Here is a 22,807-nt window from a genome sequence, read left to right as displayed (position 1 = left end):
TCTACTTTTCAGATGAATCACAGGGCTGGTTCTGATGCTTCTTTTTCTTGGAGTCTGACTTAACACTCAACTCCTCTCTGCCTTCTTCAGCTTCTCCTGAGTGGGAATTCATCCATGTCTATTATTAGGATCACAGGCAGAGTAATTAACTTACTACAATAAAAGACTTTTTTTTCAGTTTCGTAAAAACAGTCTTCTGGGAGCCTTTCTTCCCTTTTTTAAAGTTGCGGCCTCTGCTGGAGAAGCCACAGAAGGAGCTTGGATTTGAGCATGAGTTACTTATGGCAAAATGCCAGGAAGGCAGCCAAGGGCCCCGGAATGAATTCTGAGTGAAGAGAAATAGAAATACCTCTACAGTTATCAAAGCCAATTTAAAAATAAAGGATAAGAGAGAAAGAAATAGGTATTTTTTATTATGATGGAATTCCATCTCTTAAGAGGGGAATTCCTTGGCATTGTCAGCGACCAGACCAGACACTAAACACCAAGCTTTCCCTCGACTTCTAGAATTATTAAATAGGTAAGAGCCAAATATAAGTGCCTTCATCAGGAAATAAAGAAAACAGGGAGTCAATGAAGGTATAGTTTAATTTTAAGAGAGTTTTCTTTTTTTTTTATCTTTAAGATGATTTCCAATTTACAGTAAGAAAGTTCGAACAAATTCATTTCTTATTCTCAAGAAAGACTAATTAAATGATTTCTGCCAAAATAACATTTCCACCATCTCTTTAACATAACTGAAAGCATGAAAAAAGCATGTAATCTCTAAGAATAAGTATATATTCCGTAATTCATAAGAACCTAAAAATAATTACACTGCCAGCTAGTATCATGTGTCTGACCACCTCAAATAGGATGCAAAACCAGGATCTTTTCATTGGAAATGACTGCTGACATTTCTATTAGGAAAAATAGCTGTTGGTTATAGTACACTGAAAAAGGACAAGTGAGATGTTCATGATGGCATCTTAAAAAGATACTTTGACAAAACTCCACATCTTTATTATTCAAACTTAAAAATCTATGGTACATTACCTCCTTCACTTCAACATGCAAAAAAAAAAAGTTATTTTGAGGACAGCTATGTCAAGGGAATTTTGGTAAGGGCATATAGGAGGGCAATGTGAATGGCCCTACTTTAGAGCTGCTTGGAGGGATGGTCCACATGCATGTCCTTGTTTCTTGATTTTAAGCCACCTAGATTTGTCATGGGGTTATAGAAGAGGAGAAGATGCTAAGACTGGTCATAACTGTCTCAGACAAAGGTGGTATTTAGTGAGTCTTGTCAAGCTTGCTGAGACATGAGGTCAAGGTCTCCTTGGAGGGAATATACTCTGCAGTGTTACCTTTACCTTTGTGGCTGTGTAGATGAAAGCAGCGAACACTGACCTCATTCACTTCTGTTGGCAGGCCATGTCACAAGTCTCAATGTAATATAGGTTCTCTCTTTCACACTCTGTCAATGGCACAAAGCTCTATTGTTAGCATTGGTCTCTGCTTTCACTTAAGTAAAACCCTGTTTTTCTACTGTACAGATTTCTTCCTCAAGACACATTTGCTCTTTCTTAAGGCTTTCCTATGAGTGTTCTGAACATAGTGATGCTGCAAAGGCACTGTGGCAATACAAGTCTTCAGAATGTTCTCCGTGTAATCCAAACCCTCCTTGATCTATTTCTGGAGTTTCCCAAGTTGCCCTTTACTCCTCCTTATGGCATATTTCAGAAAAGATATTGGTGGAGTGTCCCACAAAGTGAAATCCATGGTTATAACTACAAATAACTGTAGGAAACTGGAGCTTTATATGTACAACTTGGGTTCATACTCCCACCCTGAAGTCTTCTCTGCCTGGGTAGGGAAACAAAGCTAAATAATGCTTGAAAGCAACTTGGGTTCCTCTGTTGCTATAACAATTAGAATCACTATTGGAGATTCTAAAATATTTTAATATATTTGTATAGAATAGGAAATACATTTTCAATACAAAGGTCATAGAGAGAAACCTAAAAAGAAATGCAAAGAAAAACTATGAATCAATCAATCTGGGGCAAGTTCTTCCTCAGCCAGTTTAACTGACTGGCCACCTAGATTGGTCAGGATGAACTTAGTTCTCAAGAGTCTGAGTTTTATGTTTATAGATATGGTTCAGTAAAAAATTCTGAAGATCAGCTATCATATTTAAATAAAACAAGGGGGTTACAGAGGGAACAGATTTCGGTGCTATTTATTCTGAAAGGCTAGAAAGACTTGAGTATTGGCCATGAACTATATACATGTGCATCCCATAGACACGGTTTATAATATTTTTCTTAAAATTCTTTAGTCTTAAGAGAGCAGCTGTTTCAAAACTATTCAGAGGATCAGCTGAAAGGCCCCAAAGTTACCCAGTTTTAAGAAATCCCACTCTTATTTCTCAATGACATTAAATAATATTCTGTTGGCAGAACAAATAAGGGTTTTTCTCCTCCTATTTTGAACAGTGTGAGGAAATCAATCCTAAGTTATAAGGACAAGAAAGAAAGTCTTGCTACTGAGAGAAACTTGCCTCATTGAATTGCAACTGTTCATGGAGGAACAGGAAGGTGATGTAAATATAGATGAAGGATATGGAAAATACTGATATTCCTGGACAGTCTGACTAGCCTATCCTTAGGCAAGAAGCCATATCACGTCCATCAGAGTGTAATAATCAATTTTCACTTTCTGGTCAAAGGCCAGTGCATCAGCAATGCCTGTACTCATAACCAAAGTATTACCCTAAGGTTTTAAGGAAAACTGAGGCTGTTTTTGTTTTGGCATTCTATTAATTTAAACACATACATATATACAAAACACCCTTTACTTATTATTTTTGGTTTTGCTCTAAACATTCAGAACACAGATTTAAAAAGGATGTATACTTTAAACTTGTGTTAGAAGATGTTTTTTTTAAATTTTGAAATATAACAAAAAAAAGACCTAATCACCTTGAAATTTCATATGATGTGGATGTAAAGAAAACTGTGAAACCTGGTCCATGTAAAGTGTCATTTTCAAAATGATATTTTGGAGAAGTTTACATAGGAGCACTCCTACATGTCTAGGGAACTTATGTAAGAAGCTTTTTTTTCCCCCCCAAAATGGGAGAAGTTACAGAAAAAGGAGGTCCCTATGGGCCTTAATGTGAAGGAGAACCAGAGAAAAGTATTTTTAGTATCTTTAGAGCATGCTTGGGGAAAGAGTTAATAAAACAGAAGAGGCTTTGAAAACATCAACACTGCAAAGTTGACAGGAGTTGAAATATTGGGTTGTTTGAAATGATGGCTTTAGGAAGGAATAACGGTCCTCTAGCAGACAAGCATCCAGCCATTTTGGGAGATACTGTTTAGATTAAAAGATTAAAAAATATGTTAAAATCATCCCATGAAGTCTAAAGTGAAGACAGAGGACTGTTATTAAAATATATTCCTCAGGTCCATGGCTCCTATACTGTTTTTTTTTTTTATTATTAATTAAAGAAAAAAAGAGAAATTAACCCAGTCCTATACTGTTTTGAGTAGCAGGTGCGAATGCATATGTGGGTACACTGTCCACCATATAGACACACTTACTATACAACTTTCTAAATCATCGAAATATATACCCCCAGCCTTCTACAGAACCCAAGAAATACCTTTAATTTTAGAATTCAACAGAATCTTCAAACCTATCTTCAAGAGTTGTTGTTGCTCTCAAACTCACTCAAATTTTCTAGAATCATGACCTCTCTCCTCTGGCTGATCCTGCAATATCTCAGAGGGCACTTAAAAATATATTCTTTTGTGATGCTTTGTGTCAGGAATTTTGCTTTATCATACTCCTTCTTTTAGAGAAGCTAATGAAGACATTCCTAAATAATCATTCTTTTTGCTAATAAAATATTTTTTGCTCATAAGGATTTGTAATAATTATTTTACAATTGCCTACTGATTTAGGCCCTTTAGAGTGGTTTCTTCCTGTGGTTTGTTTATGTATAACAATTGCTCCAATGAAAAGGAAAAAGGGATAAAAGATTCTTTTCTCTGAAATCTGTCTTTGTGGTTGATATTCATATTAGGTTGATTATCCATCTGTTTAGGGGGAGGAGAGAGTACGATTGTCCAGGTGATTAATTCTCTCTTTGAATATAAAGAAAGAACAGACAGTAAAGACAGCTACTCAAGACTTTTTCTCTCTTCTTTTATATATTTTACTCATAACCCAATAAAATATCCTTCATCTCTTTCTACAATATTTTTTAATCTTTTTATTAACAGAGCTATCCATGCCACCAGATTCTAATTCCCCCAAATTCTTTGATCTCTGTCATAAACAAGAGAAACTGTTAACAAAGGTATAGGGAAACAGAGATAGATGGGCTGAGTCCTTGAAGCTCCAACATGAAGCATTACTGTCCGAGATACTTGCCTTAATACCTGAAATCCCACATCCCAAATGACATGAAATAATTCCATGGTTTTCATTTTCCAAGCTTTGATCTAGTGTGCCCAGACATGCATATTCACTGCTGAGCTGACCAATGAGTATTGCGACATGGCACCTGTGATCATTCTAAACCAAAATTGGAAGCTTAAGGATTCCTAAAATTTCCTTCACTAGTTCATTGTGACTTGAAAAATAAATTAAGGGGGAATTATTCAAACACTATATCTGAACACTTGGTTTTATATTCTAAAATATCCTAATGTAAGTTGACATATAATTCAACCTTGTGAATGTTGAAAGATGGAGAAATATCCAGTGTTTGATAGAGAAGATAGGAAATCCTCACTAATTCAAGGCCCTTTGACAAGACTTTCAATTTACATAGGGATCATCCCACCATAGTCAATTTACACTGACCTGGTTGATGTAAGAAATACTGACACAGAAAAACAGAAGGACCATGGGGAGAACAGATGCAATAACTGATGCAATCTCACACAAGTCACCTTGCTGTCTAAGGTTCTGTTGAAGGTATTTATAAAATATTTAGAACTGTAACTTCCTTTGCAGATGGAGTAGATTACCTCAGGTTTAAAATTGAAAGTAAAAGGATCTGGCAACCTCCTAAGCTTTTTGAAAGTCTTTTTTTTTCCCTCCAAATCCTCCAAAGGTCTAAAGAGAAGTTTAAACCAATCATGCCCATGGTTAGATGGACAAATTTTAAGTAATTCTAAGAAAATCCTTCATTATTAAGTTTTTATTTTGCTTTACTAGAACACATTCCCCTTGGCCCTTAAAATCACTGGGTTTGGGATTATTCTTTTAGACGTTCTACCACAGTCAAGTTTTCTACAAGAAGAGAAGCAGGTTTAGCTACTGAAATATAAGAAACCTTCAGTGGCACCCAGGCAGAAAGGAAAAAGACAATCTCTTGTGTTTGAAAAGTTATTAGTCTTAAATGAAAGAGATTACCTTCCAAAAACAGGAGGTAAAGGCTGACTAGGTCATGTCAGAAACCCAGGACTGAGGTTTCCAAGGCCCTTTTATTAGAAGGTCACCTTTATAGCATAAGACTTCATATATGTACTAACAAAAATAAGATCAGTTTCTAAAAAGAAGAAAAGGAAAAATCAAAACAGATGTACTTTTAATATATATTGAACATAAGTTAAAAGAATTTATAAAATGGTCACCTTTCTTACAGAATAAATGCAGACTGGATTATGAATGCACCTCCAGATTTAAATTAAGTTGTTACTGTTTTGTTTTTCAATAATAAATAAAATTTGTTCTTAAGTTTTGAATCCACTTGTGTCTCAGCAGGACTCTGAGAAATTATTGGGTTTTCCTCCCTTGGTTGCTCCTTTGCAAAGAGGTTACCAATTTCCCTGGCCCATCACGGTTTAAGTGATCTTTTCGGGGTGGCATCCGTTCATTAATTCGGTCCAGACCTCGGGCTTCTTCAAAACTCCGGATCTTGTGCTGAAGTGAAAACCCTCTGATGGCTAGAGAAAAGCAGAAAAGGGTTGGGGTAGGGTGGGGGTGGACCTCAATTAGGCAGCAACATGACAAGCTTAATAAAGTTTCTTAGTACACAACAATCTTCTAGAGGAAAAACACAGAAGGATGGCTATGGAGCACATGTCTGGTGAAAGCAATAGGCATATGTTTGATTGAATTAGCTTTGTCTGAAGCCATTGCTTCTTTAAGGCCCAAAAGGCAACAAAAATCGTGAGAGTAATTTTCATAAAAGTACAATATTATTAGATAACTGATTACTTGTTTTAAGTATAAATATACCTGACAAAAAGCTAGCAAGTTTACTCCAATATATTTGAGAGAAAATTCCCATGGGCCAGAAATGTGCTTAATGATAGCAAACAAGGCAACACTAGAGGAATAGAACAATTTGAACACAAAGTAGTTACTTTAAGCACAAAGATCACACTGACCACAAAAAAGTAACAAAAAGAACTAGTTTTTACTTAGAAGGACAACTGTTTATCTAGCACAACCAGGAGCTGAAGGTAATTAAAAGCCACTGAAATAGGTTCTATGTATTTTCCTACTGATTCAACTTTTGTATAGTCAAGGAAAGGCATTCCCATTTTGGACTACTTTACCTAACAAGAAAATTCAATTTATAATAAATTTATCAATTCCAATGGTTTTCATCCATAAATTCCTAGATAATCTGTTAATTAAAATGTTTCCTTAGAAACAAAGATTATTTAGCTTGACTGCCTTAGGGCAACCTCAGAAATTAATCAAACCAAATTCCTGTCTACTTTTCACTCTGTCCCTGATATCCTTTAGAATCATTAGATTAAATGGCTGATCTGTTTGAATATCTTGTAATCAAATGTATGCTTTTTACATATATAAGGGATCAAGGATTAAATTACTTTACCCCTCATGACCAGTTTCTTAAGCTTCAGCCATTCCATTAAAATTGATAGAGCCTAGAAAAGTCTCTAGCTCTCATGAAAGTCATTTAAATTAATACAAATACAGTACACAAAGTAGACACTTGCTTTGTGAGCAGGTCTAGAAATACCTAATTTTTTCCTCATGGTTACAGTTCTGGTGATGCAATAATAAAAGATTTCAATTGTTGATTAATCTTTTAAAAACTAGTACACAGATACATGATCACATCTCTCAGAGGAGTATGGCCATACCTTCCCGGGCCTCTACCGCTTCTACCGTGGCTGTAAGAAGGCAGGAGCAGTGGCATGCAAAAATGAAGACAGAAAGAGTGAGTAAACCAACAGCACTGCTGCCAGCACAGATATCCCAGAGTCCCACCTTTGAGCCTATCCCAATCCATAATAAAAATCAACTAGCTAAAGAAGCAAGAAGATTACTGCAAGAAACTAAAGTGAGGTGGAAAAGGAGGTGGAGAGAGTTTCTATTTCTAACATTTCAGGTGGCATGGGTATGTTTTTGAAATAGTAGCATAGCTAAGACACTGGGTTATTTAAGCTGATTGTAAGAAACCAAGAATCAATTATGTTGCTTTCCTCATTTTAAATAGCTAACTAGTAATTTATGTCTTGATGTCCACATATCAAAACTTGTCAAATCAAGTGATTTAACATCATAACAATTCTTTAATTTGTAATAGCTCAGATGGTAATAAATGAGCTACTGCTGGGTCCTATTCAAAAAAACTTATTTTAAACTACTTACTGCTCTCAAGCAACTAAGGGGTCCAACTCCCCTTTAAAATTATTTAGATAAAAAGAATGTCCTATGAATAATAGACTGGTATTCTGAAATGGGTTAAAAGTAAGGGGTTATTTCTTGCTCAGGGGTGGAGTACTAAGCTGGCAAAAGCACAGCACTATTCAATTCCGGATGCAAATACATGTACCATCTGGGATTAGAGATATAGCAGAGGTTGACATTTCCAACCCATATGGCTTCTATTCACTGGCAAGAGAGCAGATCAACTACTAAGATGGCTCTCTTTTCCCTCAGAGTGATGGAAAAGGAGGCAATTTAAAACTTAGAACCAACATGTAAAATTCCCTGCATCTTATTTTTTAGACAGTAAAAACCCTCATATACAAAAAGGTAACAGGTTGTAGCAAGAAAGATTCTATTAGCAGAATCCTATCAGTTTTTCCAATACCAATTTTCCAAAAGATAGAGAAGGATAATGAGCAGTAACTGTTGTTCTTGAGGCATTATATCAATAGGAGTGGAAAAACCGGAGAACTAAAGTTTATTTCCTAACACAATATGAAAAATTTCAACTTATCAAGTGATTACACTTGCCAACCATACATAGGCATGTTTTAAAGGACTGTCACATCCTCCTTAATCTCCTCAAATGGAAAAATAAACTTCTAAGAAAATTACAGTACATTCTGACAATACAGCACAGATATAACTGTTAGGAAGTGGGAGAACAAAGCATTGCCTGAAATTGTGTACACAGTTTGGTCTAGTTAGAGTTTAAAAGCTGTGTGGTAAAATGTGTACTAGGATTACATTGTTTTGGGCCCTCCCAGAACAGCTTTTTTGCATTTGGTGTAATGATATCAGTCTGAACTGAGGGACATTATAAGAAACATACATAGAACTGAGAAATGATCTGTTTTTTTTCTTTTCAATATCCTTACTGATATAATTTACATACAATAAAATTTACCTGTTTAAAGTGTACAATTCACTGGTTTCAGTGTATTTACAGAGTTGTGCAATCATTACCACAATCTGTGTTTAGAACATTTTAATCAACACAAAAAGACTGCCCATTGGCAGTCACTTTCCATTTTCCTCCCCTAGACCCCCTTCCCTAACCCTAATTAGCCATTAATCTACTTTCTCTCTATATAGGTTTGCCTGTTCTGGACATTTCATATAAATGGAATCATATAATATGTGACCTTTTGTGCCTAACTTCTTTTACTTAGCCTAATATTTTCATGGTTCATTCACACTGAAGCATGTATTAGTACTGCATTTCTTTTTATGGCTGAATAATATTTCAATTTATGGATTTCCACATTCTGTTAATCCATTCTTTCGCAGATGGACATCTAGGTTGTTTACAAACCTTTTGACTGTTATGACGAATGCTGCTCTGAACATTTATGTGCACGTTTTTATGTGGACATGTTTTCATTTTTCTGGGGTATAAAATTTCTGGGTCATATGGCAACTCTATGTTTAATTGCTTAAGGAACTGCCAGATTGTTTGCTAAAACATATATACCATTTTACAATTCATCAGCAGTATACAAGGTCCCAATTTTTCCACAATCTTGCCAACATTTGTTATGATCTTTTTTTATTATAATGATCCTAGTAGGTGTAAAGTATTATTGTAGTTTTGATTTTCATTTCCCTAATGGCTATTGATGTTGAGCCTCTTTTCATATGCTTATTAACAATTTATACGCCTTTTTGGGGAAAATGTTTTTTAGATCCCTTAGCCAGTTTTCAATTGGGTTATAATCTTTTTATTGTTGAATTATAAAAGTTCCCTATATATTCTAGATACCAGTTCCTTATCAGATATACAATTTGCAAATATTTTCTCCATTCTGTGAGTTGTCTTTTCACTTTGTTGATGGTACCATTTGCAACACAAAAGTTTTTAATTTAGATGTAGTTCAATTTATAAATGATCTCTTTTTACTTTATGGTCTTTGTGAATCTTATATTACTCAGTTTTCCACTTTATATTAGCCACTAGTAAGCATGGAATCAAATCTGTGCCTGACAATTTGCCTTTATTTTGTTTTCCCTTGTGCTTCAATTTTCCAAGTGTATTTATTTTATTTCACTGTGTTACATATATGCTATAGCTCACTAAAATCCCTCTTGGAACAGGCTGGGGCATAAATGAATGAATGTTATAAGGCCATATAGATATTGTGGATTAAAAGCCCTCTTAGTAAAGTTATATGAGCAATGAAAGGTCTTTTTCAACTATTGCTCCAGTTTGCCAATAAACCTCTGAAATCGAGATTCTAATGTGAAAATGAAACAGACACACACACAAAATTCAGTTCTTGACAATCAATAAGAGAATAAGAAACTCTAAAACTTCGGCTCCAGTTGTTCTTTTCACACATTTCTTAAGATTTTTATCAATTTTACAAAGTATAAGTAACAATTCAATATTGATCAAAACATTCATATTCAAATCAGGAATAAAGAGAATCTGGCATTTGGGACTAAGAACAAAAGATAGTCCAAGAACTTAAAACAAACAAATAAATCCTCAAATAACACATCTATAAAATTCTCTTTGTAACTGATCTCAGATTTGCAGATTTGCTCTTTCAAGGTCTAGAAAGAAATGGTTAGATAAAACAACTTTGTGGATCAGCAAAATTTTAAAACTTTTCTAGTAAGCATACTACAGGACATTCCTTTTACTTTTACCCGTGTTATTTCTTATTACTCTAAAAGGCCTTTTTGAGAACTTGTTTTTACTGCTCTCAGAATCTCTCACATGACTAATTACCAAGCAAAGCAATAGTACAAAATATTTTCCTCACTAAAACCTGCAAATTTATTTGAGAGAAAAAAATCTGAAATAGTTTCTTCTTTTTATTTTCTTTTATCTTTTTTGCACAGACAGGCACTAGGAAACCAACCCAGGTCACCAGCATGGCAGACGAGAACTCTGCTTGCTGAGCCACCATGGCCCTGATCCTTTTTATATAACTACAGAAATTAAGAAAATAAATTATATTCTTCTAAGGAAAAAATGTTCATTCTTTCTTCTATATACCTAACTCTAATATTATAGTATTCAAGCTGAGAGAGAATGAATTTAATCCTACCAAGAAAAAATGGCCTGGGCCAGCCACAGTGGCTCAGCAGGCAAGAATGCTTGCCTGCAATGCCCGAGGACCCAGGTTCGATTCCTGGTGCCTGCCCATGTAAAAAAAAAGAAAGAAAAGAAAAAATGGCCTTCTATTGTCAGACTTTTTAATTTTACTCATTCTAGTGGGTGTGTAGTATTCCCAGATGGATAACTATATTACGTACCTTGCCTTTTAAAGTCTTTTGACCATTTTTTATTGCTTGTTGGCTTCTTCATATTGAATTACAGGAGTTCTTTATATATTCTGAATACAAGTCTTTGTCAGATATTTATATTGTAGAAATCTCCCAATTTGTTGATTGCATTTTCCCTCTCTTAATCATGTATTTTCATGAACACAAGTTCTTAATTTTAATAAAATCCTATTTATTAGTTTTTGAAGTTAATACTGCTTGTGTCCTAATTAAGGACTCTTTCCCTATCCCAATGCCTACTCTCCATACCTTCTTCCAGGTGTTTTATTGTATTACCTTTTATTTTTAGGTTATAATTCATTCTGATTGAATTTTTGTGTATGGGAAATGTAAGGGTCAAGATTCATTTCTTCCTCCACATAAATATCCAGTTGTTCCAGTATCACTTATTGAAAGAAATCCCGACTTTTAATTTTACAGTGACTTCTAGGTAACTAGAATATACCTTCTGTCTTACTTTCCAAGGCTGCCCATAACAAAATACAGAAACTAGGTGTAAGACCATGCTTCCTCTGAAGTCTATAGGGTTCTGGTGGTGGCATGCTGGCAATCCATGGTATTCTTTGGCTTGTGGCATAACTCAATCTCTGCCTCCAACACGTAGGCATCTTCTCTGTTTGTGTCCACATGTCCTCGTCTTATAAGGTCACCAGTCTATTGGGTTAGAGCCTATCCTAATCTGGTTTGGCTTCATCTTAGCTAATAACATCTTCAATGATCCTAGTTTTAAATAAAGTCACATTCATGGGACTGTGGATTAGGACTTGAACATATCTTTTTGGGGTACACAATTCAATTCAAAACAGTCTGCCTTCTGGTGCCCCTAAATTCATGTCCTTCCCACAGGCAAAATACATTATCTTCACACCAATATCCCAAAAGGCTTAAGACATCCAGCATCAACTATAAGTCCAACACCTCATCTTAATTGTTATAGGTATATTCCATTCTGGGGCAAAATTCCTCTCCATCTGGGGAACTATAACATTATAAAACCAGTTATCTGTTTCTAAAATACAATGGTGGAACAGGCATAAAATAGACATTCCCATTCCAAAAGGGGGAAATTGGAAAGAAGAAAGGATCCCAAGCGAGTCTAAAGCCTGAAAGGGCAAATTCCATTAGATTTCAAGGCTGAAAAGTCATCTTGTGTAGCTTGATGCTTCGTCCTCTAGGCCCCCTGGGGTGACAGCTCTGTATTTTGCAAACAGCAGTATGGTCCCACTCTGCAAACACCAGAGCAGTGGCCTTCCCTCTTGGTCCAAAGAGATCCCTTAAGCCAAGATCTTTGTATCCAGGGTTCTGCTTAGAGTCATTCTTCCTTCATTTTGTCCCATCTCTGTCCTTTTCAGCTCAGGCTGGCAGTATTCCTGCTGATATAAAATTCTCACCTTGTCAGTCTTTCATGCAATTCTTAGGGTCTGAGTCATCAGACAAGAGGGTCTTCCACATATCTTTCCTGGATAACCACATATCTATTTCTGGCTGCTTCTGAGATGGTTGTTTGGATTTACAAATCACACACCTTTAGCAAACAGTTGACCAGCTATACCTTCAGCCCTGTTTCTAGAGCACATTATCTGGATAGGTTGAGAATATTTCAAATCATCAATTGCTGGTTACTTTTTGTTTCACAGTTCAATCTTCAATTTATCTCTTTTTTTTCTTACATTTTACTATAAGCAGCAAGGAGAAACCACATAGCACCCTCCACGCTTGCTTTGAAGTCCCCTCAGCTAAGTATCCAAATTCATCACTCACAAGTTCTACTTTCTATTTTCCATCCAACACAAGGACATAATTCATCCAAGTTCTCTGCCACTTTATAACCAGGATCGCATTTCCTCCAGTTTCCATAACACTTTCATCATTTCCTTCTAAGATTTCACCAGAAGTACATTTAACATCCACAGTTCTACAGTCTCTTTAAGAAAATCTAGGATTTTTCTATCAAGTGCTACAAAATTCTTCCAGCCTCTACCCACTACTCAATTTGAAAGCCACTTCCACATTTTTAGGTATTTGTTACAGCAGCACCCCACTTTCCAGTACCAAAAACTAGTATCTAGGTTTCCTAGGGCTGCAGTAACAAAGCACCACAAACTAGGTAGACTAAAACAACAGAGATTTATTGTTTCACAGTTCTATAGGCTAGAAGTTCAAAATCAAGGTGTTAGTAGGGCCATACTTCCTCTGAAATCTGTAGGGTTCTGGCAGTGGCATGCTGACAATCCATGGCACTTTTTGGCTTGCGGCATAATCAACCTCTGTCTCCATAACATGACCATCTTTTCTTTCTGCCTATGTGCAAATTTCCTCTTCTTATAAGGACACCAGTCATACTATATTAGGGTCCATCCTAATTCGTTTTAGCCTCTTTTTAACCAATAACATCTTCAAAAGTCCTATTTCCAAATTAGGGTCACATTCATTGGGATGGGAGTTAAGACTTGAACCTATCTTTTTTGGTGAACAGAATTCATCCATAACACCTTCTAAGAATGAAGCATTTCTTATACTCACCTGTTTGAATAGTCTGCTTTCCTCCTGAGAGGACACCCAAAGGGAGTGTACCTGTGGGAGTCAGGCCCTTAAGAGTCAGCACACTCTCACTCTCTTCCCTGTAAAGGAAGACCAAAGCCCTGGGTTAATGCTAGGGAGCCCCCCATTCAGCAATTCAAAAACAACCTTGAAAGACGTTAAGAAAAAAAGGCATATTGATTAAAGACAGATCTTCCTGTCTCCCACCCCTTCCAATTTTAAACAGTCAGTTCTTGCTTTGCAATTAGAGTCATTTGATAGCCAGGAACTATTCTAATGTTTTCCATTTATTATCTCATTTAATCATCCTAAAAACCTTGTGAGGTAGATTCTATTATTATTTCTATTTTACAGATCTGGAAACTGAGACACAGGGATTAAGTCCAAAAACACACAAGCTAACAAGAGGCAGAGTTAGGATTCGATTACAGGCAATCTGGCTCCAAAATCCACACAAAACCACTACATTCACTACATCTAAGCTAGTACCAAATGAACATTTGCCATAACATTTCAGTCACTTCTACATATAAGTCTGATTCAATCTGCCCTCAACATGAAGACTTATTCTAAAAATCTGTTCTAAAATCAACTTCTAATTTATTCTCAAAAGGCTCTGATTACACATTACGACAAACTTTTCCTTACCGAAGAATTGAAAAGACCCGGGCCATCTTCCCAATGGCTCTGATTTTATTCTTGATGATCTCCTTACGAACTGTAGTGCCTCCTTAAAGAATACAAAGAATAAGTGAGTTAAAAGGATGTGTTAACAGATTGGTTTAAAAAATGCAGGATGAAAGGTCTTTCTTATTTAGCTTAAAGAAATCGTTGTTTTGAAAAAAGAAATCAAGGCCTAAGTTAGTCTAAACAAACAAACTTAGAGAGTTCTAAGGAGTAAGAGAAAAAATAACCCAGAAGAGAAAAAAGAAAAGTAAAAAATGGACAGGCCACAAAAAAAAAAAAAAGGTGGGTCTATCAGAGGTAGGGACCTATTTGTGGTTCTGAAATGCTGAACACACCAAAAAATGAAACTCACACAAACAAACGTTACAAAGACAACTACTACAGTAGAGAACTCTTTTGAGAATGCTATGGGCCACCTTAGGATGCAAAGTTTGGCCTGCCAAATGGCAAGTGATCATATGAGCAGTTTTCTTCTGTATGTAAACACAACATACAGCTAGCTTTCCCAAGCTTAGTAAGGGCTGCTTTATCCACACTTATTCAAAAACTGGTAAGTTATTTCCCCCTATAGACAACTATGCAGTACAAATTATGAAGATGGGCAAGGTAAAAAAAAACTTAAAAGTTTATGTCCTTTACTCATCTATGATTCAGGAAAAAATCCACACATGACAAGCCAAAGTACAGGCACGTATTAGGTGACGGCATTCAAAAGCCAAAAACAAAAACAAACAAACATGGTCTCTCCTTCCTCACCCTCCAGCTTTCAAAATCCTGAGGGATCATACAGCAGGTTCCTATAAAACATTTACACTAAAACAGAAAGGGAGGATGGAGAGTTTAAATTATTCAACTACCAACTAAAAAAAGTCTAAATAGGTTTTGGCAGTACAGGCAGCGGATATTAAGCTCTTAGCACATTTTAGTAGGGTACCTTTCTGATAGCTTGAAATGTAGGGATCTTCAAGGAGAAGAGACACCAAGAAACAAGGAGATGAAGACAGAAATATGAGAAGAAAAATTTAAGTTTACATGGAAGAGAGAAAAAATCAAAATGAAATACAATGAGAAAAGCAGGCTCTTTTTCAGCTCAGAAGAGATATCTGATATCATAATAGATTACTAAATTCCAAATTTATTTTATCCATAGCTTTTTTTTCCCATTTCTTAAAAGTTTACAGACTTACATCAATTCATATCTATTATTATCCAATGTTTTCTACACCCACAAACCATGAAAATAAAATTAGGCAAAGAGAAAGATATTATCTGTGGAGTGAATGATGCTGAAAACAAGGAACAAAAAGAATAGAACAGCTTACAAATCTCTTAAAAATAATGGGGTGACATTTCTGTGAATTCAGGAATAAAGAAGAAATAAAACTTAAAAATGCACACTTTTTGCTTTTCCATCAAAATCTAGACCAGTTTACCAAGTGATCAAAAACTATGCTAATAAGACCCGGGTTTAGTTCCTTGATGTACCAATCTGCTTTACTATGAAAAATTCTGTGCCATGTACAGTTACTTATATGTAGATGATTATAGTGGCAACTGAGTAAATGTGTGTGTTTGGCCTGTTGTTATTTCTCTCTACAACTGGCAAAATTATTCAAAGCACATGCTCTACTGGCAGTGGGCCCTTTAACTCACCTTTATAGAAAAGAAAGTACTTTTTCATAAGAGCAGAGAATTATTTTCTCATTATTCCTAATTCCTTTACTCAGCATTATAAGAAGCTATTGAACTACATTGTGGTTTTGAGAGGCTAAGACTAGTAGCCTGCTGACCAAGGTTTGCTCTTCTTTTTTTTCCACTTTTTTTTTTTTTTTACATGGGCAGGCACCGGGAATCAAACCTGGGTCCTCTGGCATGGCAGGCAAGCATTCTTGCCTGCTGAGCCACCGTGGCCCACCCGTAAGGTTTCCTCTTGAAGGACCACTAAAACCCTGTAACTGTCCAAACTAGATATAGAAGTCAATAACATTTTTCTTAATCTGAAAAATCCAATGAAAATTACCCTTAGCCAACTATTAAAAATAAAAAGTAAGAAGCAGTTCAAGTCCTTTCCTCTCCCTCTCCAGATGTACCAGCCAAATGAAAAAAATGTTTATAAAAGTATTGCAAATCTTTATGGATATTTTATTAAAAAAAAAAAGATCACATTATTCACGGTTTTGCTTTTTTCCTTTAATTTTTCATTTGGAAATGGTTTCGAATTTACAGAAAAGTTAAAGGAAGAGTACAAAGAACTTATCTAAAATTCACCTTTTGTTAACATTTTCCTCATTTGCACTCTCTCTCCATTAATTTTTTTTTCTGAAACATTTCAGAGTAAGTTGAATTCATCATGGCCCTCTATACCTGAATACTTTAGTTTGTATTCTCTTATATAACATAATACATGGTTCTCTTACACAACTACAGTATAGTTACCAACCTCTTTGATTTAATTTTGATATAATACTAATATCTAATCTACTGTTTAGACTCCAATCTTTTTAATTAACCCAATAAACTCCTTTGTAATACTTTTTTTTCCCTCTTCAGCACAGGATCCAGTCTACAATCATATATTGCAGTTAGTTATCAGATATCTTTAATTCTCCTTTTTGGGGAACAGTTCTTCAGACTTACTTGTCTTTTATGACGTTGACATTTTTGAAATATAATATGCCTATCCCCTACTATTGTGTTTAAAATATGTTTAGGATTTGTCTGATGTTTCCTTGTGATTAGATTCAAGTTATGCATTCCTAATTGGAATACCATGCATGTGATGTTGTGTCCTTCTCAGGGTATCTATCATATCAAAAGGCACATCACGTCTTTCTGCCCTTTTGGGTGATGCTAATTTTAATCAGTTGGTCAAGGTGGTGTTCAATTTTTCCATTGCATAGTTATTACTTTTTTCCTTTGCAAATAATAAGTAATCTGTGGGCAGATACTTCAAGACCATATGTAAATATCCTGCTTCTAATCTAAATGTGCTCACTAGACTTAAAATCCATTGATGGTTCCTACTGACTCAGTATTTACTATAGCGATTGCAAAATGATGATTTTTCCAACTTCAGTACTCCCTCCACAGTTATCTGTTAACTTTTGGCATTCCACTGTAAGCAAGAGTACTCTCTTTGCTCATTTACTGATTCATTTAGTTATCCTTCTATACGCTTATGTAAGGATTCATGGATTCCTTTTTTTTTTTTTTAGGTTTATCATTCATTACTATCCTTAATTATTTTAGTGCTCAAATGGTCCCTTATTTTGGTCACCCTTTCAAAAGCTGACTCCTGTAGCCTTCTTACATGCCTCCATCATTTTTTTTTAGAGCACTTCCTTACTTTCTGGAATAATTAGATGTCCCAGCTCTGTAATCGGCCATTTTTCTGAGAAGCCTGGTGCCTTAAAATGGGGAATTGTATTACAAACCAAAATTTGGGTACTTAGATGTGCTCTTTGTTACTGGGGTGTGTGGAAACCTGCTTTTCACAGTAAGTAATATTTGGCATTTTCTAAACTGGCATCTTTAAAAAAAATAATTCAAGTGAACTTTGTATAACATAAAACCATTTTAAATTGAACAAGTCCATGGCATTCACAATGTTGAGCATCTTTGTTTAGTTCCAAAACATTTCTATAACTCCAAAGTAAAACCTCTTATGTATCAGTACATAAGTATCTTCCCTTGTTCCTCTGAGCCCCTGGCAGTTACCAACCTGCATTCTGCCTCTATGGATTTATCTATTCGGGAGATTTCTTATAAATGGAATCATATAATATGTGATTTTTTTTTTTAATATAATGCAACATGAATCTGAGTGTCATCTTTTTTGCAGGGGCCATGGTATCTTCTCTGTGTCATTCACATTTTGGTATATGTGCTGCCAAAGCAAGCACAATGTGTGATCTTTTCTGTCTAACTTCTTTTGCCTAGCATACTGTTTTCAAGTTTTATCCACTTTGTAGCATGTCTCAGTACTTCATTATTACACCTGAATAATATTCCATTGTATGTATATCCCACAATTTGTTTATCCATTCATCCTGTGATGGTTAAGATCATGTGTCAACTTGGCCAGATTATGGTGTCCACTTGTCTGATCAAGCAAGCACTGGCCTGACTGTTATTGGAAGTACATTTCATGGATTTAAATAATCAGTAAGTTGATTGCATCGATGGTTAATTACATCTACAATCAACTGAGGAGGCTGCTTTCAACAATGAAAGAAGTTTCATTCAATCATTTGAAGGACTTAAAAGGGGAAGTGATAATTCTGGCTGTCAGAAGGGAGAATTTCCATCTCTATTTTAGCCAGTCAGCAAGAAGCTGCAGAACTCATCAAAAACCTTTATATGGAGTTTCTAGCTTGCAGCTTACCCTACAGAATTTGGCCTTGCCCATCCCTACAGCTGTAGAAGACAACTCCTATACAAAAAAGCTCATAAAATTTATATTAAACACACACACACACACACACACACTCACTCACATCTCCTGTTAGTTCTGTTTTCCTAGAGAACCCTGACTAAAACATATCCAATGTTGGACATTTGGACTGTTTCTATCTTTGGTTATTGTGAATTATGCCTCCATAAATGTGTATACATGTACTTGTCTGAGTACTGATTTTCTAAGTATTTATCTAAAGGTGGAACTATGGGTTTGTATGGTAGTTCTGTCTAACTTTTTAACTCTCCAAGTTGGCACATTTTAAATTTATTTGCTGCATAATTTTCAATTGGGTATAATAATTAATTTAGCAATGCTCTGATATTTAGTTTGCTGCCTCTTTTTCTTTCTTTTTTGCTAGTAGAAACAGAAGTACAAAGAATATTTTATATGGTTAATCCTAGATTCCCAGAGGTGGGATTTAATGGGTCAAGGTATACAGTTAATTAACAATTTGATATATACAGTAGAATTATCCTAAAAAAATGCTGTACTAATATTCTATACTTCTCTCGTCAGTGACTCAGTGTGCCCATCTCCTCAAAATTTAGTTGGCACAGGATATTATAAATTTTTATTTTTATTTTTTTATTAATTAACGGAAAAAAAGAAATTAACCCAACATTTAGAAATCATACCATTCTACATATGCAATCAGTAATTCTTAACATCATCACATAGATGCATTATCATCGTTTCTTAGTACATTTGCAACTAGCAACACAACAGAAAAAGATATAGAATGTTAATATAGAGAAAAAAAGTAAAAGTAATAATAATAGTAAAAAAAAAAAAAAACCCTATAGCTCAGATGCAGCTTTATTCAGTGTTTTAACATGATTACTTTACAATTACATATTACTGTGCTGTCCATTTTTGAGTTTTTGTATCTAGTCCCGTTGCACAGTCTGTATCCCTTCAGCTCCAATTACCCATTATCTTACCCTGTTTCTAACTCCTGCTGGACTCTGTTACCAATGACATATTCCAAGTTTATTCTCGAATGTCCGTTCACATCAGTGGGACCATACAGTATTTGTCCTTTAGTTTTTGGCTGGACTCACTCAGCATAATGTTCTCTAGGTCCATCCATGTTATTACATGCTTCATAAATTTATCCTGTCTTAAAGCTGCATAATATTCCATCGTATGTATATACCACAGTTCGTTCAGCCACTCCTCTGTTGATGGACATTTTGGCTGTTTCCATCTCTTTGCAATTGTAAATAATGCTGCTATAAACATTGGTGTGCAAATGTCCGTTTGTGTCTTTGCCCTTAAGTCCTTTGAGCAGATACCCAGCAATGGTATTGCTGGGTCGTATGGCAATTCTATATTCAGCTTTTTGAGGAACCGCCAAACTGCCTTCCACAGTGGTTGCACCATTTGACATTCCCACCAACAGTGGATAAGTGTGCCTCTTTCTCCGCATCCTCTCCAGCACTTGTCATTTTCTGTTTTGTTGGTAATGGCCATTCTGGTGGGTGTGAGATGATATCTCATTGTGGTTTTGATTTGCTTTCTCTAATGACCAGGGACATTGAGTATCTCTTCATGTGCCTTTTGGCCATTTGTATTTCCTCTTCTGAGAGGTGTCTGTTCAAGTCTTTTTCCCATTTTGTAATTGGGTTGGCTGTCTTTTTGTTGTTGAGTTGGACAATCTCTTTATAAATTCTGGATACTAGACCTTCATCTGATATGTCGTTTCCAAATATTGTCTACCATTGTGTAGGCTTTCTATTTTCTTTTCTTTTTTTTCTTTTTTTAGGTAACCCATGTAGAATTTTAAAAAAATTTTTTTTATTAATTAACGGAAAAAAGAAAAAAAGAAATTAACCCAACATTTAGAAATCATACCATTCTACATATGCAATCAGTAATTCTTAACATCATCACATAGATACATGATCATCATTTCTTAGTACATTTGCATTGGTTTGGAAGAACTAGCAACACAACAGAAAAAGATATAGAATGTTAATATAGAGAAAAAAACATAAAAGTAATAATAATAGTAAAAACAAAAAAAAAGACCAGACAGACAAAAACAAACAAAAAACAAAACAACAACAACAACAACAACAAAAAAACCCTATAACTCAGAGGCAGCTTCATTCAGTGTTTTAACATGATTACTTTACAATTAGGTATTATTGTGCTGTCCATTTTTGAAGTTTTTGTATCTAGTCCTGTTGCACAGTCTGTATCCCTTCAGCTCCAATTACCCATTATCTTACCCTGTTTCTAACTCCTGCTGGACTCTGTTACCAATGACATATTCCAAGTTTATTCTCGAATGTCCGTTCACATCAGTGGGACCATACAGTATTTGTCCTTTAGTTTTTGGCTGAACTCACTCAGCATAATGTTCTCTAGGTCCATCCATGTTATTACATGCTTCATAAATTTATCCTGTCTTAAAGCTGCATAATATTCCATCGTATGTATATACCACAGTTCGTTCAGCCATTCCTCTGTTGATGGACATTTTGGCTGTTTCCATCTCTTTGCAATTGTAAATAATGCTGCTATAAACATTGGTGTGCAAATGTCCGTTTGTGTCTTTGCCCTTAAGTCCTTTGAGCAGATACCCAGCAATGGTATTGCTGGGTCGTATGGCAATTCTATATTCAGCTTTTTGAGGAACCGCCAAACTGCCTTCCACAGTGGTTGCACCATTTGACATTCCCACCAACAGTGGATAAGTGTGCCTCTTTCTCCGCATCCTCTCCAGCACTTGTCATTTTCTGTTTTGTTGGTAATGGCCATTCTGGTGGGTGTGAGATGATATCTCATTGTGGTTTTGATTTGCTTTCTCTAATGACCAGGGACATTGAGTATCTCTTCATGTGCCTTTTGGCCATTTGTATTTCCTCTTCTGAGAGGTGTCTGTTCAAGTCTTTTTCCCATTTTGTAATTGGGTTGGCTGTCTTTTTGTTGTTGAGTTGGACAATCTCTTTATAAATTCTGGATACTAGACCTTCATCTGATATGTCGTTTCCAAATATTGTCTACCATTGTGTAGGCTTTCTATTTTCTTTTCTTTTTTTTCTTTTTTTAGGTAACCCATGTAGAATTTTAAAAAAAATTTTTTTATTAATTAACGGAAAAAAGAAAAAAAGAAATTAACCCAACATTTAGAAATCATACCATTCTACATATGCAATCAGTAATTCTTAACATCATCACATAGATACATGATCATCATTTCTTAGTACATTTGCATTGGTTTGGAAGAACTAGCAACACAACAGAAAAAGATATAGAATGTTAATATAGAGAAAAAAAATAAAAGTAATAATAATAGTAAAAACAAAAAAAAAGACCAGACAGACAAAAACAAACAAAAAACAAAACAAAACAACAACAACAACAAAAAAACCCTATAACTCAGAGGCAGCTTCATTCAGTGTTTTAACATGATTACTTTACAATTAGGTATTATTGTGCTGTCCATTTTTGAAGTTTTTGTATCTAGTCCTGTTGCACAGTCTGTATCCCTTCAGCTCCAATTACCCATTATCTTACCCTGTTTCTAACTCCTGCTGGACTCTGTTACCAATGACATATTCCAAGTTTATTCTCGAATGTCCGTTCACATCAGTGGGACCATACAGTATTTGTCCTTTAGTTTTTGGCTGGACTCACTCAGCATAATGTTCTCTAGGTCCATCCATGTTATTACATGCTTCATAAATTTATCCTGTCTTAAAGCTGCATAATATTCCATCGTATGTATATACCACAGTTCGTTCAGCCATTCCTCTGTTGATGGACATTTTGGCTGTTTCCATCTCTTTGCAATTGTAAATAATGCTGCTATAAACATTGGTGTGCAAATGTCCGTTTGTGTCTTTGCCCTTAAGTCCTTTGAGCAGATACCCAGCAATGGTATTGCTGGGTCGTATGGCAATTCTATATTCAGCTTTTTGAGGAACCGCCAAACTGCCTTCCACAGTGGTTGCACCATTTGACATTCCCACCAACAGTGGATAAGTGTGCCTCTTTCTCCGCATCCTCTCCAGCACTTGTCATTTTCTGTTTTGTTGGTAATGGCCATTCTGGTGGGTGTGAGATGATATCTCATTGTGGTTTTGATTTGCATTTCTCTAATGGCCAGGGACATTGAGCATCTCT

At 35.5% G+C, this 22,807-nt stretch overlaps 1 protein-coding gene, 1 long non-coding RNA gene and 1 other non-coding gene across 9 annotated transcripts in view; 1 reads left to right on the top strand and 2 right to left on the bottom strand.

Annotated features, from left to right (window-relative positions):
* LOC143677127 (uncharacterized) overlaps window positions 1-22,807 on the top strand; it is a 34,733-nt gene that overhangs the window by 3,600 nt on the left and 8,326 nt on the right. The window contains exon 3 of one of the 3 annotated variants that reach the window (XR_013172391.1): window positions 7,078-7,198. The exons of 1 other annotated variant lie outside the window; for it this stretch is intronic. This is a non-coding gene — a long non-coding RNA (uncharacterized LOC143677127). Of the gene's footprint in view, window positions 1-2,477; window positions 2,855-7,077; window positions 7,199-22,807 lie in introns of those variants that run through there. One more of the 3 variants, XR_013172392.1, reaches the window with a different exon arrangement.
* Window positions 571-22,807, bottom strand: part of PPP3CC (protein phosphatase 3 catalytic subunit gamma) — a 179,700-nt gene continuing 157,463 nt past the window's right edge. For 2 of the 5 annotated variants that reach the window (XM_077152751.1, XM_077152755.1), the window contains exons 11-15: window positions 15,149-15,175; window positions 14,176-14,257; window positions 13,510-13,607; window positions 7,122-7,151; window positions 571-5,945 (exon numbers count right to left, since the gene is read on the bottom strand). In XM_077152751.1, coding sequence (XP_077008866.1) covers window positions 5,776-5,945; window positions 7,122-7,151; window positions 13,510-13,607; window positions 14,176-14,257; window positions 15,149-15,175 — 407 coding nt within the window. In that variant the 3' untranslated portion in view covers window positions 571-5,775. The remainder of the gene's footprint in view (window positions 5,946-7,121; window positions 7,152-13,509; window positions 13,608-14,175; window positions 14,258-15,148; window positions 15,176-22,807) is intronic. The other 3 variants (XM_077152753.1, XM_077152752.1, XM_077152754.1) reach the window with 3 other exon arrangements.
* LOC143678539 (U6 spliceosomal RNA) lies at window positions 18,015-18,116 on the bottom strand. Its single transcript, XR_013173332.1, has one exon. It is a non-coding gene; the product is annotated as a U6 spliceosomal RNA (small nuclear RNA).

This window comes from Tamandua tetradactyla, chromosome 3, assembly GCF_023851605.1.
Source record: "Tamandua tetradactyla isolate mTamTet1 chromosome 3, mTamTet1.pri, whole genome shotgun sequence".
Lineage (NCBI taxonomy): Eukaryota > Metazoa > Chordata > Mammalia > Pilosa > Myrmecophagidae > Tamandua > Tamandua tetradactyla.
Note: the sequence above shows the minus strand (reverse complement) of the source record. Positions and strands in the feature narration are given on the sequence as shown.